General features: G+C 39.8%; 3 protein-coding genes across 5 annotated transcripts; 1 reads left to right on the plus strand and 2 right to left on the minus strand.

Annotated features, from left to right (window-relative positions):
* Positions 1–3,377: 3,377 nt before the first annotated feature.
* bloc1s6 (biogenesis of lysosomal organelles complex-1, subunit 6, pallidin) lies at positions 3,378–6,647 on the minus strand. 2 transcript variants are annotated; one of them, XM_026319954.2, is made up of 6 exons: positions 6,441–6,647; positions 6,157–6,257; positions 5,111–5,270; positions 4,694–4,781; positions 4,523–4,609; positions 3,378–4,397 (listed from the first exon to the last, which is right to left on the minus strand). In XM_026319954.2, the coding sequence occupies exons 1-6, from the start codon at positions 6,605–6,607 to the stop codon at positions 4,278–4,280; spliced, it is 723 nt and encodes a 240-aa protein (XP_026175739.1). In that variant the 5' UTR covers positions 6,608–6,647; the 3' UTR covers positions 3,378–4,277. The 2 variants fall into 2 exon arrangements, with proteins under 2 accessions (XP_026175739.1, XP_026175740.1); XM_026319955.1 differs by having other exon boundaries at positions 6,157–6,343; positions 6,441–6,568.
* Positions 6,538–13,824, plus strand: slc30a4 (solute carrier family 30 member 4). Its single transcript, XM_026319953.1, has 8 exons — positions 6,538–6,675; positions 6,942–7,466; positions 8,596–8,742; positions 9,619–9,772; positions 10,097–10,313; positions 10,660–10,765; positions 10,869–11,003; positions 12,548–13,824. Exons 2-8 carry the CDS (start codon positions 7,067–7,069, stop codon positions 12,700–12,702), a joined length of 1,314 nt encoding a protein of 437 aa, XP_026175738.1. The 5' UTR covers positions 6,538–6,675; positions 6,942–7,066; the 3' UTR covers positions 12,703–13,824.
* Positions 13,825–16,631: 2,807 nt separating this feature from the next.
* Positions 16,632–18,171, minus strand: c3h15orf48 (chromosome 3 C15orf48 homolog). 2 transcript variants are annotated; one of them, XM_026320417.1, is made up of 5 exons: positions 18,032–18,171; positions 17,861–17,925; positions 17,682–17,770; positions 17,435–17,495; positions 16,632–17,154 (listed from the first exon to the last, which is right to left on the minus strand). In XM_026320417.1, exons 2-5 carry the CDS (start codon positions 17,903–17,905, stop codon positions 17,083–17,085), a joined length of 267 nt encoding a protein of 88 aa, XP_026176202.1. In that variant the 5' UTR covers positions 17,906–17,925; positions 18,032–18,171; the 3' UTR covers positions 16,632–17,082. The 2 variants fall into 2 exon arrangements, with proteins under 2 accessions (XP_026176202.1, XP_026176201.1); XM_026320416.1 differs by having other exon boundaries at positions 17,861–18,171.
* Between the last annotated feature and the right edge of the window lie 57 nt (positions 18,172–18,228).

Here is an 18,228-nt window from a genome sequence, read left to right on the forward strand (position 1 = left end):
CAAAAAAGTATTTAGATTATTGACTTCAGTAAAAGTAGCAATACCACTAGATAAAAATATTTAGTTACAGGTTTTAAAACATTCAAGGTTTTTACTGAAATAAAATAAAATAAGCATCATAAAAGTATTCAGGTATTAAGAGTAAACATTTTCTATCTGGGCAGCACGGTGGATGGGGGTTAGCACTATGAAACCCAGCAGGGGCCTTTCTGTGTGGAGTTTGCATGTTCTCCCTGTGCTTGTGTGGGTTTTCTCCAGGTACTCTGGTTTCCTCCCACAGTCCAAAAACATGTATGTCAGGTTGATTGGTGACTCTAAATTGCCCATAGGAGTGAGTGTGAGTGTGTGAGGTTGTTTGTCTCTATGTGGCCCTGTGATGGACTGGGGACCTGTCCAGGGTGGACCCCTGCCTTTCACCCAAAGATAGCTGGGATAGGCTCCAGCAGATCCCTGTAACCCTGGTTAGGAATAAGTGGGTATAGATGATGGATGGTCCCTTCTGTTTTATTACTGGATTATTACTACAGATATATAAACATAAAAAACAACTAAAGTAAAGTATAGTTGTAATAAAGATATATAAAAACTATATTCATAAAATAAAACACTTCAGTAAACACATCTCAGAGCTGGTAATTTGATCTGTTACTTGAGTTACAATATTTATTTCCTTCCCGTCAATGTATAAAAATCAAATACATCTGAATTGCTCTGGAAATATGTGGTGGTTACACTGTAAACTATTATGCCTAAATACTTACCCTGCAACATGTGTTGAGTCACAGAAACCTAATTACTAATGTTCTCCATGCCCACTTATCCAGACATGCGTATACAGAGTTATATAAGACCTGGTTGAGAAGGGAAAGTGACCTCACTACATCTCACTTTGGTCAGAACAGCACAGAAAGATATGTTTTCCAGAACCAGTCGTCCAGCTCTACACATGGTTCTCAGCGTGCATGTATACTACCACACCAAGCACATGGTGAAACCTGGGGAAATAATAACACGATGCAGCCATGTGGGCCCAAGGTCCATATCCTGTTATGGTGGGTATGGGAGAGGCCTGGTGCAGCCAGTCTGGAGCTGACCACAACCTCCTACTCCTCACCCATCTGAATCACTGTTTACTTAGACAGGAAGGCCGCCCGCTACAACATCATCAACTGCTGCTGCTCCATGACTCGCTTGTGGCTTTGGCAACAGGAGAATGTGTTTTCCCCGACGGACAAGTTTCTAAAAACAGAGACAAGTTAAAACCAAATGCTTGCAGGAGCAGGCCTAGCCTCAGAGACCACTGCTTCTCTGTCGACCTCCAGCCTCCCTCCCTTCTGCACGTACACAGACCTATTTAATCAAAGCACTAACTATTTAAGATCAGAGTGAGCTTGTAAAAAGTCACTCTGCCAAAGTACGAAAACAGAAAACGGACAAAAACAAAAGAAAAGCAGGTAGTGTATAAGAAGAAGTCATTTTGAAGTAAATAATAAAAATAAAAATGGATAAATAAAAATGAGAACTATGAGATGAAACTGAAATATTTGAAAAAAAAAAAGCCCATAAAAAGAAGAATTTTTTTTGTTTGTAGCACTGTCTCATCCTGCTGGCTGACTGCAGTCTTTCTTTCTGAAGTTTGTATGTTTTCACAGTGTCTGTGTGGGTTTTCACTGTACAGGAAGGTACCAGCTTTTCCCACAGTCTGAAGGTTAGGTTGATCGGTGACTCTAAATTGCCTGTAGGTGTGAATGTGAAATGCAAGTGTGAATGTTTGTCTGTCTGTATTTGTCAGCCCTGTGATAGACTGGTGACCTGTCCAGGATGTGTCCTGCCTCTGGCCACATATCCTCTGTGATTTGACTTTATAAAAAGCATTTATTCAGGTGTTTTATATGGTTTTGCCCCATGGCTGGAGACCCAAAGGCCAGCCAAAGCCTTTCCAGGGCCCTAAGCAGTGCCATATTAATCAGTTTTTACTGATTAAATATTATTACACCTGCTAGATTTCACTTTTTGTTGTTAAGAACAGTTTTCCCTTCAATCAGTTCCTCTCCATTGTTTATATATCACAATCCTGATAAGAGCTTCTTTCCTTTTTTGGTCTTGACAATACACTGACCCAGTTTCAGAAAGAAAAACAACAGTTAGCATTGCACAACATATTCATATATGGCACCAAAGCATTTAGACATAAACAGTAAAGATGTCAAACAAAACCCAAAGTCAAGATACTGATGTGCTGTATTCTATGTAAGTCTGGACCCTCTGTGGCCACACTGTGGTGCAGTTTCCGCTCCAACAAGGACAGGGCGGGGGTTGACCGAGCCATGTTGGTTTTGACTGAATTTCTTGCTGTAGTAGTAAAATTAGAGTTTATGTGAATTGGAGGGAGTCAACACAGACAAATGGTTGTGTTGGGATAGAGAGGAATGTAGCCTGTTTTTCTGTCAACAAACTCCTGCTTGTATGGGCTTGTACGTGACAATGATGTTGAAAATGCGCGTGAAAAGACACTATGTTTGTTGAAAACATCTGTCTGTTATTTACCAATTCAGTGGCAAATTACAGTTTATGAGAGAAAGGTCTAGGTGGAATTGGGACCCAAGGGGGACAAGAGTCAGCAAATTTAGTTCAGTCCTGGTGATGTCCTCACTTTTCCCCACCTAGAGTCTCCTACATTCACCTGGTGAATCTGGTCATCCAAGGTGACATCAAGAAAATGTAGTTTGTAAAGTTCTAGTCTTTATCTTAAATATTTAACTCATGGGAGGCAGACAGATAGTTTTCTTCAGAACCAACATTATAACATTATACCATTATATAATCAGTCCTGTCTGGTTTTAGAAGTGCAAATCAGTAACATCAGCTGTGCAGAAAAGTTGTTGCAAAAAAAAAAAAAAAAAAAAGTTAAGCTTCTGATGCAATAAGTTGTGGCACCTCCTGGTCTGAACTGGACACTGCTGACACCTGGTGGACTGAGTCACTTAACACAGTTAATATACATAAGTCAGTCGTGCATGCCACAGGAAAATGTTCTAGATATGAACACATACACATAATTTAAAATTAACATATAGTATATAATATATAATGCACATATTTGTGAATGCAACTGTGACAAAAATCACTACAACAGGTTCTAAACCAGAAAATTAAATATGTGAATCCATTTACTACAAACCAGTTTGTGGTGCTTTTTTTTGTTTTTTTATTAATTTTACAAACAGTGGAGTTTGAAGTGAAAGTAGTGCATAGAAGCCCACTGAAAGGTCAAATTTACAGATACTGTGTAGGTTCAGTAAGCAAAGTAAAGTTTGGTACATTTCATATTATCTGGAGACCAGAAATACAGTCAGTCAAATCTAGTTCAGATCTAATTGATTTTTCAACAACATACCAGTTTTTATTACATTCAATACTAACAGGGCGTGAAGGCTGGAAACAACATATATTAACACTTAATAAAGACAACAAATGCTTATGTTCATTATCTGATGGCTGCAAATGTCAGAGGTTGATTGTGGGAAGTACCAGCATTTAATGATTTTGTCCATATCTTTGGTTTGTAATGATCTTGGCAATCTCAAGCAAGTTTTAGCCCATTTACTAACAATCATATATACTGTCTATTAAGTGAACCATCTTCCAAACAAATATATATATATTTTTACTAGATTTTTAAAAATTGTGGACAGCCATTAATTACCTTCTTTTAAAAAAAAGACTGTTTAACACCTTTAAATTTAAAAATGATATTTCTCTCCAAGTATGTTTCCTACTACCATGTACGTATAAAGACTGAATGTCATCATACAAGTGAAGACACAACACAAGCGAAGGTACTAGATCACCTAAGATCAGGCAGACATATAGTCTTTTCTGTTGAACCCTTTTTAACTACCTCATCCCATTTCCTACAGCACAGTTGTTTGTAGAAAGCATTCCCCAAAAACTTTTAAAAAGTATTTCAGCAGCTAACACATGGTAAACCTGGACTAGGTTCATTTCTAGCACCATAAGTGAAATGATCTGAACTTGAAACCTGCTTGAGGGAAATGTAAGGATAAATCTAAAATTGCTAGGGGTGCTAATGGTCTAAGACGTATATGATGTGACCACAACTTTTCCAGTTGGCATCTGGTGGGAAAACAAAATCTAAAATACTTAAGCTGTGGAAAATGTGATGTACAGCTGATATGTAATAAATAGGCTAAAACGTGCAAAATCACCTGTAAGGTCCTTTAAAACAGCAGACATGTAGCACTCCTATAGGGATCCTATGTTCTTTTAGCAGGTTTGGCAGTAAGCTGCCTTTCTCTCTCAAGCTCCTTCTCACGTTTCTGCTCCTTCTCCAGCGCCTCCTTCTGCTTCTGTTGCTGCAGCTTCAAAGCTCTTTTCTGAATAAAAACAAGTCAACATTTAGCCTGTGAATCTACTGATTACTTTACATCTATATATCATTATTTGTTTCTTCTCTTAAAGCACTGACAATATGAACGCTAGCAATACAGATGAGAGATACCTTTAGTTTAGTGGTTTTTTCATGAAGCATAATCATCTCTTTCCTTATGTTCACCAGTTTGTTGTGGTAAACCTTTGCCTCTGTAAACTAAAGGTAACAAAGTGAATTAAATATCATTCCTGCTGCCTGATGGTCAGAATACAAACAACAGTAAATGTACAAATGATTTACCAGTGAATTGAGGTCCAGTAAGGCATTACATTCTCTGAATTTGGTGACTTCTTGGTCCAGTGTGTCTAACAATATCAGCTGATTTTGCCTGGTTGGGAAAATAATGAAGAACAAGTTACAATATGTTGTTGTTAAGCATCTGGTCAGTCCCTGCTGTTTGCTTTCTGTGTATGTCAGGATGTTTGTGCGATTGCTGTGCAGGCAAAGACAATTTATTTTTAGAAACATTTTTACCTAGTTTACTTGTTTCTATTTACTTATTGATCGTACACCAATTCAATTTAGAAACTTATGAAGGAGGTAGTTTTTTTTAGGAGCACATTTTCACTGATTTCGTTCTTATCTCCTTTACACTATGATCCACTGAACTGTCCTCAATACTTAAGAGGGAAATACACTAAGCAAGAAAATACTCACGTGAGCTCCTGAAGTGCTCTTTTAGATTTCTGTAGATCTGGCAGGTAGTGAGAGAGTAATCCCTCTGTGAGTTTGTCAACTGCTTTCTTATCCACATGTACATTCTCTACAGGGACTGAGCTCTCCTGATGCAAAGACTCCTGCTGTGTCAACTGCTGGTCTGTCAAAAATGTAAGAAGAAAGGTACAAAGCATTTAGTATTGTCTAACAAAAGTCCATTCAACAAATTAACCAATATCATCCTGCTCTGGTGGGTGTGATGGCACTTTTAGCTTCAGAAAGGCCATAACTAAAGTACATCACTGGCAGAGCCTGTTTTTATTCTGTTGTATAAATGACAGTGTCTGATTTTGTCTGCTGCACTGTCTGTCTTCACAAGCACTACTCAGCCTGTATAATGTTTTCTATGTCTGCCGAAGATATTTACAAAGTCTGTGAAAGTAACTCTGATGATATCTTCAGGGCTGTCTCTGGGACGGATCAGCCTGTGCAGTCTGGGATTACATGAAGACAGACTAAACCTACAGAAGAACCGTGGCTAGTTCTCCAAGATGTTTGCAGCAATCTTCCTGCTAAATACATACAGCAGCTTCCAGAATCACACTAAGACACTGGGACACAGCTAAGCCTCCAGGTTTAAAAGAATGGGCAGATGCAATGGTGGAAAATCCAGGACTATGAATGGATGTGAATCAAATTAAAAGGCAGTGTGTGTGATGAAATCTCCATTTGGGACTTCTATTGGAACAATATGAAATTTGATGGAGTGCCTGGATGAAACGGTACATGACCTCTCACATCCTGAGTAATTATTACATTTAAAAAGAACAGTGCAGACTATATGGGAGAATTGGTGCTACTTTAAAAGCCAGAGTAAGGTCACTTTTTATAACCTTACTGATTTCATTTGTGATTCCTCACTTTAACTGAGGTGTCTCCATCTCTGGATGAGACGTTGTTAAACTTGTTTTAATTGTTAACTGTGTAAATAAACATATATGTGTGTGTATACTGGACAAGTGTAGGTTATTCATGAACACACACACCTTCACTGTGTGAACGCTGAGTCTTGGACGAAGGTCCTTCATCTTCCATCCCCTCTACCTCCATCTGCAGTGGATGGGCTGAGCCAGGCTGGTGGTAGAACCTGCAGAGACAGGAAATAGACGGATCTCATCCACACCCGGAGTGCAGACACTACCTGGAGGTCCACAGCTAAGCGCAGCACTGAGGCTGTAAGGAGGAAGTGTGCGATTAGCTAATGTGTAGCTGCAGCGACGTAGCTCCCAGACCATCCGCAAACATGTCACCTCCGTCAGCTCCACCTTACCTGCCTGCGGGACAGCGGCTGTGCGTGTGAGGAGCCGAGTTTTGTAGCAACAAGAGAGACGCAAAGGTTAAGGCTTTAGGTTTTGCTGCTGCGTCTGAGCAAACATCATGTGACTGCTGCGTCATCACATGACCGCTGGAGTTAGTTCCGGGAGCGGCGGCCCGCATGTTTACACCATGACAGCTTTCAGTTTAACACCACCCTGAGTCTGTACCAGAGGAAAGTGCGTCTACAGGTAAGTTTCGCTCGTGTTTCTTAATAAACTACAACACGACGACGCGCGTCTGTTGGTCGTGATCCGACATGACAGCATCGCTGCTGTTTCTTAGCTAGTTAGTTTAGCCAGAGCTGTTTGGTGGGACTGTGTTAAATCCATCAGATCGTCTGGGAACCTGAGTGGGTCAAGGTTGGTCAAAGTAACATGTGATCTGTGTGACAGTCGTCGTTGAGATCTACTGACGTGGAGAGGTGATTTACTGTCTGTCACTTTCTGTTCCCCAGCTGTTCCTCCAGATGCAGGACGAGCTTGGACCCGGCCCCCGCTACAGGACTGTGAATGATTACCTCGGAGGACAGTAACCCGTATCAGGCGCTGGGACAGACCTTGTACCCGTTAAGTATTAAAGATGTCAGGTGGGACCTTCTTCACCAAGGTGCGCTCTGCCTTCAAGAGGGACAGCGACTGGGACCTGAGCGACACGGCGCACTTTGACCTGTCAGACGAGCTGGTGGACGATGAGACGCCCAAGTTCAACAAGCTGAGGGTGGTGGTGTCCGGAGAGATGGCGGACTACTCTGCCGGGGCTCCGTCCAACGGGGTGGCGGTGAACACGCTGGTGGTGGCGGACGATGATGATGACGACCCCCTGCTGGACTCGTCCTCCAGCCTGGGCAGCCCCGGGTTGAACACGAACCCGTGTGACAACTGCGCCAAGACGAGGGAGAGGACCAAGCACCGGAAGGTGATGAAGAGGCTCACCATAGCTGCCCTGCTCTACTTCGCTTTCATGACTGGGGAAATTATAGGTGAGTAGGTGCACATGGGCCTCCGACTGAGGATCATTTTAATAATTGATTAATAATGTCTGAACATAGTGGCCATCGAGCCCAAGGCTGGATGACAGGATACTCATGTTGTTGGTCACTGATTGGTTAAAAACACATTCAGATTTCTGTTGTTGTCTCTAACATGTTGACATTAGCAGATTGATTTCAATTTGATATTTTTGCTGTAAAATAATTTCTATGATGAATCAGTTACCATCATTTGTGGCAGTTCATTTTCTGTGGCTCTTCTAATTTATTAATCAGCAGATCTTTGGTATCTCTGCTTGGATGATGCTGCCATGTTGTTGCTTCAGGCCAAATTGACATCTTTTAATTGCAGGTTTCACCAAAACTTTGAAGATACGAAACAGAGAAAAGAAGAAAATTCTAAGATTGGAGACATTAGTCTGAAAATTCTTTGAATAGTTAATCAATTATCAGATAATTGGTTATTAGAATAGCTGGCGACCAATTTCCTGTTGATTAACCAAATGAAAAGCCAAACAACTGTGAGGCTTTGAACTCACATGAACACTACTGAGCTGATACCATACAGCAGCCATAAGGAGGGACAGTCATTGTCCATTACACTTATCAGTTGTGAAAATGAGCTGTAATGCTCCAGTGAAGTGTTGGTTTACTCAGGTTACAACGAATAAAGCCTGTTCACCAAGGCTACCAAGGTTACCAAGGTCACCAAGGTTACCGGCAGCGTTTTATGTCAGGGATGGAGATCAAGACCACCTCCTCTACCCTCATAAACCATCATAAAACTGAGCTGAGGTGCTGTTTCACAGGGCATCCTGCATTTTTCTGTCCAATCATATGATATGTGGTACAAAGGACACTATGTTGTCATTGTTTAGCTTATGTTCGTATTCTTGATCTTGCTTCAGGCACTGTCAGCTTTTTAGCACTTAGGTATTTGCTGCTTGTGAATTAGATTTAATTCATCTCCTGCACATTCGGTCATTAACAGTTTCATGTCAGTTTTCAAAGCTAAGTTGTATAGCAATAAAAAAAGTACCTGTGGTTTCAAAGAGCATCTGTCACTTCACATTAATGAGAAATCTGACCATGTATTTTGACTGTTGCCTTGTGCTTTCAGGTGGTTATGTGTCAAACAGCTTAGCCATTATGACCGATGCTGTCCACATGCTAGCAGATGTAGTGGGCATTTTGTTCTCTCTGCTGGCCCTCTGGCTCTCCACCAAGCCGCCCACAAAGAGATTCACTTTTGGACTGCATCGCCTCGGTATGTCTTTGATTTCGGTTTTCTTTTCACTTCCCCATTGTCTCTACTTCTTTTAGAAACTGTATATATTTGGTTTTGATGAAAGTGCATTGGAGGATAAAATGTGTCATCAGCAGTGTTCAGTCCAGATCAAGTGACAGGATGCTTCAGATTCAGTTCTAAGTTGATGTGTAGGTTGAAATTTCTGAGTACAACCAAATAAGTTTAGACATTTCTAGTACAAATAGTTTCAATAGTTGATCTTTCATTCATCATCAGTGTGTCTAGTCTCCACTACTCAAGTTTGACCTTTTACGGTGTAATATATGGCAGTTTACTAGGTTTACCAAGCTAAAACTGTGATATTATATATTGAGTCCTGCAATGAATCCTCCCTCTGTGAATGTGATAATGTTCACTTCTTGTTGCAGCTATTTCAGAGAAGGTTTGATTCAACTAGATGATCATAGTGGAGGCTCCACTTTGTGTCGAACCGTCCAGTGTTTCTGTTATTTAGCCTGCAGTCAATATTACCATTGGGGTGGACAAAATAATAGAAACACCTGTCAGCATAATTCAGTACAATTCAGTAACACATCACAATAACCAGACATTTAAAGCCTGTAAAGAAGTTCACCATACACACTTTGGGGGTGTTATGTCAGTTCTGTCTTCACAGCTTGTCTCTGCTGCCCCCACGTGGCCAAATAAATAAATACAACCAGTTTAAACGAATCTAATTTCTTTTCAGGCCATTTTCCAATCAGGATAAAAAGGTTACTAGACAGTTTTTTAAAAATATTGTAAGGTAGGCGACTGAACTTGTTAATCTTCTTACATCTTCTATGTTTCATGTCCTGATTTGTATATCCAATGGCTTGTCATTTCCTGTTCTAGAGGTGGTATCGGCAGTCCTCAGTGTGCTGCTCATCTACATTCTGACAACCATACTGGTCTATGAGGCGGTTCAGAGGACAGTACAACAAGATTTCGACATAGATGGAGATGTCATGCTCATCACAGCAGCTGTTGGTGTAGCTGTTAACCTCATGTAAGCGAAGTGCTTATATTTAAAAGTCTGTTTAGAGAAACTTGTAAGACTTTTCCAAATAAAGGAAAAAACTACAGTAACAGTAATGCTGTAAAGGATACCTGACAGTATAGGGTATGAGGAAAAACAGTGCAGTCCAAGCTACTATCCATGTTGTACTTCAAAGTGCGTTGCTGAGCCTCAATGTATAATTTCTGACTAGAGTCTATAGGTGAATAAATGAAGACTCACTGACTGCAGTAACTGTGATGTGTACAGGAAAAAATACACGCAATGCAACTGATTAGAGTAAATCCCCCTTTCTTTGGTTTGCTTTGTCTTTAGAATGGGTTTCCTGTTAAACCAAGGTGGCCACCTCCACTCTCACGGCCACGGTCACTCTCACACCCCTGCAGCTGCCTCAGGGTCTCAGCCAACTGGGTCAAGTCACCAGCAGAGGACTCACGGCAGCCTGGCTGTCAGAGCTGCCTTTATACATGCTTTGGGAGACCTTTTCCAGAGTGTCGGGGTGCTCATAGCTGCCTACATCGTCCGCTTCAAGGTACCCTGCCTTTTAAAGAACTGTTTGCTATGAATGTTAACAATCAGCACAGTTTGCTTCTATTCATACTTCCTACAGATGTTTAGGAAATCTTTTTGGCCTAAAATATTTGAACATATTATTTTACAGATTCCCTGTAACTGGAAAGAGCCATGTAATTCGATAGTAATTACAGGAAATAAAGGAAAGCTTCACCTATAATTTGCAGTTGCATTGTGTGTAAAGAAGTAATTTGTAACTGATAATGGAACTGGTAATCTACAAAGTGCTTGATTAAAAATTATGTTAAAGACGTAATGTATAGCACTCCAAATGTAGTCTGTCTGATGGATGTATGTCTTCACAGCCGGAGCTCAAGTTGGCAGACCCCATCTGCACTTACATCTTCTCTGTTCTGGTTCTCCTGACCACATTCCGCATCCTGCGAGACACAGCAGTCATTGTGCTCGAGGGTAAGTCTTGACACTTAAGCCCAGAAGCCTGTCAGAATATTCTGTGTAGTAGTATTGAGGATATAGTAGGAGGACATTAAGGGTGTTTTTCTTACTTTGTCAGGTGTTCCCAGACACCTGGACATTCAACGAATCAAGGAGGACCTCCTGAAGCTGGAGGACGTCCAGTGTGTCGATGAGCTGAATGTGTGGGCGCTGACAGCTGACAAGACCGCAGCACTAGTGCATCTCCAGCTCAGTGAGTAGTTACATAACATCAATACACTCAACAACAGAAAAGAATTTGTGAAAATGATGAGCTAAATATTATCACAGCCCATTTCAAAAATACCATTTGCAGTGATTACAACTCAAGGTATATGTTCCTCAGCTTAATGTGGCTGTTTTGGAATATCATTTCTTTTAGATTTTCTCCAACTGTGTCAAGTAGAACGAAGACTTTTGAAAAACATCTGATCTTTCCACAGATTAGAGGAACTGATGTACAGGTTTAGCTGCTTTTGGCTCTACCTTTTTGATTCGGTAGTGTGTTAAATAACAGTGACCTATCTGAACAGAAGTGTTTGTTTTGGGTTTCTATCCCGCAGCAGATCGGTCTGCTCTGGAATTTGTTTGTATTTGGTTCTGTTCTTTGTTTTTCTGATGCATCAAGCTCCCTAACAGGAATGATGCTGGATGCATGATATGCTGAGACCTGTCTCTCACAGACCTAGGACATTGCCTACAGGCTCTTTTCTGATGTTTTTCATGCCATCAGACCACACAATGTGTTTGTCCTTCATTCCTCAAGAAACATGAGTGTCAGTTCTAGGCACTCACCTGATATCTGCATTTATGCAAAAACACAGTATTATCACTGTATGTCTCAGTGACAGTCAAATATTCCTCCAGTTTGAATTGAAGCGGTTTTAAAAACTACATTTAGTGTAGGAAAGTTGTTTCTAGCACATGTTGGTCCTTCTGAGCCACTTACCTATGTTCAAATGTGTGGCACCTCATTGAAATGGTTTACAGCTTACAGCTATTTGTGTTGAGGGGGAGCTGGTTGATCATTGTTCAAGCACATTGCAGAAAGCAACGATCTCCAGACTAGATGTGCAGATGTTGACACTATAGTATTTCCTAGAGCTTCTCCTACGACTGGTGCTGTGTGACTTACAGATCATAAACATCTACCTATGACCTTACATGTACGATTAAAGATAGCAAGCAAAGCACTTAAAGACCACAATCTTTTCTCTGTATCTCAGCCTTTGAGTAAATAGTGTCTTTACAGTTACATGTACATAAAAAGCAAAGGTAAGACACATATTGCAGAGAGGTTAAAAATCTTTGTGAACACAATGGAAACAGGGATGTCTTGTGAAATTAAATTTGCAGTAATATTTTCAAATTAGCAGTTTGGTTGCCATGTATCGGTGCATGTTTTGTGTCACTTCCTGTTAGTCAAAAAGGATGAAATATTTTTTAAATGTATGTTCGTTTATGGAGTTTAGGTGTAACTAATGACATTATTACCAGGAGCTGGCACCAGGAACCTGAAACTGGCTCATCTAAATGGCAAAGAGTCATTAGCTTATTATTTTGATGAATTACAGCTGTGTTTTCTTGTTACAAGTCAGAATGTCTGCTGTGTAGAAGGTCTCTCATAGTGGTAGGAAAAATTGAACACACAGAAAAAAATGTCCTGTGGTTAAACTGATAATTAAATTGCTGACCCTTTAGGTTACATGGTGTGAATTGTTTCAAATACATTTAAATACATTTTTTTTGTGTTCACAGCGCCCTCTAGTGCTAGCAGCTGGGAAGACGTGCAGGCGAAGGCCCGTCACCTGATGCTTCACACCTATGGCCTCACCAGGTGCACAGTACAGGTGCAGACATATAGGCAGAGATCAGTGCACAGCTGTCTACAGTGTCAGCAACCCAGCACCTAAAGAGAGACATATGCTGACATTGACCTCCACAGTGCATTTTATGAGGCAGAGGTCTCCTAGAGAATACCGTGAAGAGAGGACTTGGATATCACACAGCTGTCAGTGCCGCAGCAGGAACCACAGTATACACGTGCTCCACTACGTAAGTGGAAAAAGACTAGTGCCAAAGGACAGTCTGTGAAATAACAGCAGATGCACATTTGTAATTAATGGACCACTGCAGCCTCGGGGGGAACTTGCACTCGTAGCTTTCAGGGTGGAAAATGAATGCTTCAGCTGAGAAGAATGAAATAAAACTTTCTCTTAATTCACCATTAAAGCCTATTCCAGCAGGTAACTTCTTTAGTATTTTATTGTTTTCTTTGTCAGTTTTAAGTTTGACTTTTTGTTACTAGGTATGAGGACTGTATACTAAAATTTTATTCTTTTACTAAGGATACCAGCAAAAAAAGAAGGTACCTCCTGCCATTTGATTATAACTGTGATCATGGTGGATAAAAGCTGCACTCCTCATTACTGGCATTAGTGAGGTAAAAAACCCTGATCACTGTGTCCTATTAGTAGATAATACATTACATCAAATGCACTTGTTCATCACTATTGCTGAATCCAGGTCTGTCGTACGGCAGATTAAGAAACAAAACAACAACCTACACCTGGATTCGAAACATAGTCAACAATGGCTACTCTCTAACATTTCAAGTAATTTGACATTTCTGACAATGATTTTGTTCTCGCATGTTTCTTATTGTGCTGCGCAGGCAACTGACAATCACCGTGTGGACTGACTTTTCATAATGGTAAATGCTATAGTGGAGGGACGGCCTTTCCGTGTGGTTTCCACCTTACACTCTATATTCAACTTTTTTTTAAGTCACTGACTAATAATTTAGACGGGTTTGTGAAACCATCAGTATTTCAGAGCGGCAGAGCGGTGTGTTGAGGAAGAGGGATATGAGTTTTAATTTGCCATTTAATGGTAATGGTGTTTCCTCTGTCAAGTGTTATGACGCCAGAGGTGGCAGGTTTAAGGTAGACCGTTCCACGTGTCTATTATTAATCATGAAGGGAAATCAGGAACTGGATTACTGTTTTTGTTTGTAATAAAGTGTTTTAATCTTTTGCGTGTCCCTGTGTTCATTGATCTTTGAAAACAGCATGGTAATTCCCGAGTGTTCGTGTTGCTGTAATTTTATTTTATGGACCCACCTCCATACATATTTTAGCAGTTGTGATAACACTTTGATTTATCGTTATAGCCATGCACCCATTAGCTCTACCACTTACTCTCAATTGCAAGCAAATAGCTGTAATTTACATTTACATTACAACTTTCTGGTACAAATTCAAAGATATGAAAGAAGCTGAAAGAATTTAAAATGATTTGATTTGCTCTGTTAGTGTCATGTCTCAACACTAGGTGGTGCACTATATCGATTACACTACATAGCATTTTATTTTGCTCTTGAGGTGATGGAGAAAAAATAAGCATTAAACACATTTCTGTCAAAAAACATTTATCTGTTTTAAAAACTGATAAACTGGTTACTGTGTTTTTGGATCCACGTGTTTGGTGGCAAAACTTATAGAGAAAATGTATGAGAATGAACACTGAAGAACAAGTACATAATTATGCGGCTAAAAATTGGTGAATTTGTCCTTTAGCATGTTTACACTAAGGAGTCTGAATAATTATCTAATGGTAAATGGAAAAAAATACTAAAAGAGCCTTTTGTAGTTTATACACATGTTCAGTAAAGATTCTTATGGAGCATACTGTATGTTAGACAGGCTTCTCACACAAAACAAGGTTAATATTAAAAATGTAGTTATATCACAGGTTTATTATTGACAACATGAGTAAACTGGGAGCGTCTCAATTTCCAGGCAACAGGTATAACGTCAAGTCACTGCATCGAAGGGAGTCACCTTTTTTGTTTATCTAGCAGCAGATAGCACCTGACTGCCCTGCCTTCCTGTGGAGTAGAGCCTGACCAATATTTGAGTATTTAAAAATTCTGTTGAAGATATACTGATAGGAATCCCCTGCATTTAACTAATCACCACTACTGAGGACATTAGTTGAAAAATAAGTTAATGAATGAATGAATTGTGATTTTATTGTCAAAAACAACTACTTATTGTCTCAATTAATGTGCACTTGTTTATTTCTAGTGTTTTTTTTCTATTTGTCTAGTAAATCTAGCAGCACTTTTGAAATCTGATGGTCACACATGACCTAAGGGCGTTAGTGTTAATCCTGGAAAGGCATTTTTCACTTTTGAGATGAAGCATTAGTGAAGTGTTGAAATATGTGGCGATCAGTCTTGTTTCCAATGCACATCATCTGTAACAGCTGTTGGCTGTTAGTTAAAATTCTCCATGGTTGATTTCTTCAGTAAACACATTTGGAGGTGGTACAAACTTGTTTTCCATCTTTGTGAATTTATTTCCTCCCTGGCAACAAAACTCGTTACACCAGCCTGCAGGAAGAACCAGGCTAACGAAACACTTTAAGGGATGACCCATAATGCATCACTCACCATGTTACACTATTATTAATTGTACTTTCTCTTCTCAAAAACAATAACTGATGTTATGACCATGTTATTGTTACAAATATAAGATGATCCTGACTTTGTATTAGACTATAAGTCCACAAGTAACAGAAGTCAATAGAAGTCACATTCGTTTCATAGTGTTGAAGTGGACCACTGATAACACATGGGGAATTCCACTTCACATCTACTGTGAGCAAAACCTGCTTTAACCAGAAATCACATGGGCTGTGGCGGCACGATGTGTGTGACCCAGTCACGTACATGAATTCCAGCACCACGCACGCACTACGTCCTTCCTCTTGTGTTGGTGTGTCCCTAAATAGCCTTTCAGCTATGCAAAGCCTGACAGGTGAAAATAACTTTTGGCTGAAGTGTGCACCTTCCTGCCCCTACAGTGTATTTGACCATATAACACAAAAGTACTGGAAATGCCCCGCAGCCATAATACAAATCAGCGTGTGGCCACTGTAGGCCTACCACATTCTCTGAAGCTATGAAATGTGAATGGGGAACATCTTACATTCAGAATCAGAGACAAATGCACCAATAAGCAGTAAAGAGGAAGAAAAAGTTTTGAATTCATACCCCTCCTCTGCTGACATGCAAAACACAACATGCATATAAGTGAAACCAAACAAGAAAATGGTTTCCTAGCTCAGGAAACAATGTGCCTGCCTATTCTTCTTGCTCTTCCATCAGAGCCTTTGTTTAATGTTTAATAATTCACCATGATCCACAGTGCAGGTAGCAGTATGACCCATGGTCTGACACTATTGGAGGGTTTTCTGCTGTTTTTGCTCTGAGATACGAGATGGATGTTAAGAGGATTGGCTCTTTTCATGAGATACAGTGCAGTGTTTTAATGCTCCTGCATCCATAAACTAAGTGGATGAGTGCATTTGCACATTGTTTTATGGCAGTAATTACTTTACGGCTCTCCTATATTTTCTACCCTGCTAGCAACATTCAAATTGGCTGCATCAGTTAAACACAATGTGGGACGTTAGGATTCACCTTTTAAACAGCAGCTGACATATAAAAAAACAAAAAAATAAATTGTGAATGCTGGCTCACTGTTGTACTTCAATATAACAAAAAAGTGTTAATGTTATAACTGCTTTTTCCATTATACAAGCATTTATGTGAAAAAGGCCCTTAGAGGCCGATGACATGGAACATTAAACCATATGAAGCTTTGGTGGTTTTGGTCTTTTTATGGGATTTGGTAACAATTACAACAACAATATCATAGAGGGATATATATATATATATATATATATATGTAAATATATATAGTCCTACATAAGCAGTTTTCAGTTTTCTATTTTCTTAAATGTTTGAGAACAAAAGCAACTCTGACAAAAATAGTTAAACACATTCACAATAATTTATTGACACTGTACAGCACAATATTTACGTCATATTTCTTGTCCTTACATTTAAACACTCTTGTACAATTACATCTACTGTAAAATTATTTGAGTTGCTATTAGTCCTATACCTCTGTTAAATTCAACAAACAGCATATTCAATCTAAAATATAGCTCTCTAGTTGTAATCACAGAAACTCAGACTTTGCTCTTACTTTGATTTTATGGCAGTAGGTGCAGACTATCTGTTACCATAGTTTTATACTTTTGTGGATGGATGTCCTTGGGCTGGGCCACTACAGAGCTGGGTGAAACCCCACCAGTGGAGCAGAAGCATTTCCGCACACTGAGTGTCAAAGTGTCCTAGTTTGTGCAGAAAGGATTCTGTTAGACTGATGGGGGGCAGGCAGATAGTGAGACTGTAGACCTTTCTAGTAGATGCCCGCCTGTTATGACTTGGTGATGCTCTTCACCAGCTCCAGCTCCTCCACTGGTTTCCACTGCTGATTGATGGTGAGGAGCTGCAACAAAAAAGAAAACCCAACCTACTTGCAAGGGGTACATCAACTTAAAGTGACAGTTAACATACATAGCTAACGGGGGTGTGTCCCACAATATGTGGCACATTCAACATCATTACTCTGATCACAATAGAAGGCTTGTACTATATTGATAACATTTCTTCCTTAATGACTCAGCAAACTATAAATGCACAGTGGAAGGGACAATAAGAACACAGCCTTTTAAATAACAAGACATTATAAAATGTTATGTAATGTTAGAGAAGTAGAGATTATTTACCTTTTGGGGTTTTGAAGGGTCCAGCCTCTCCCAAGGTTCTGGGTTTCTGGTTTTGTTCAGACTAAATTAAGGAAGAGAATAAAAATGGTTTGTTGTTAAGCTTTAATTGCATGTCTGAGGCCGATAGAAGACAGATAAAAGTATGAAAAAGAAAAACAATAAATGCTATATTAAAAAAAATATATTTCAAAACAATATTCACTCGTAGAATTTACATAAAAATGGAAAAAAGCACAATAACACTTACATGACATCAGGTTTAGTAAGTAAAAAGTAGATTGACATAGATGTGGCTCCTGTTGCAGCAAAAGCCATAAACCCTATCAGAGGGATCAGCTGCAACACACAAATTAAAACAGATTGTTTCCTACAGCAGCTACAAATCCAATATCTATAAAACAATACAGTAAAAATGTAAATGCTCACCTCCTTTTTCTTTCTCAGCATTTGGAAAAAGCCAAAACCACCCATTTTTCAAACCTCTCAAATGCCTAAAGAGAGATGTATTAAAATTCCACTTAGTGCTGAAGCAGAGAATCCACTCAGTGAATTAAATTTAGCAAGAGAGCAGAGGCAGCTGTGTGGGGCAGGTCTCACCTGTTGTTGCTGAGAGTACTTGATGTGTCTCAGCACAGCATCCTGTGAGGAGGGCTAATGCAGGACGAGGTGAAAGGCACGTACACAGACAAGAGCTTCCTGCATTGAAATGCACCAGTGTAGTCCCATTCAACAACAGCAGCTGATCGATAGATTTCCTGAGTGTGCAGCGCTCTCTTGTGGTCACATGTGAAAAA

This window comes from Mastacembelus armatus, chromosome 3 (assembly GCF_900324485.2).
Source record: "Mastacembelus armatus chromosome 3, fMasArm1.2, whole genome shotgun sequence".
NCBI classification, from domain to species: Eukaryota; Metazoa; Chordata; class Actinopteri; order Synbranchiformes; family Mastacembelidae; genus Mastacembelus; species Mastacembelus armatus.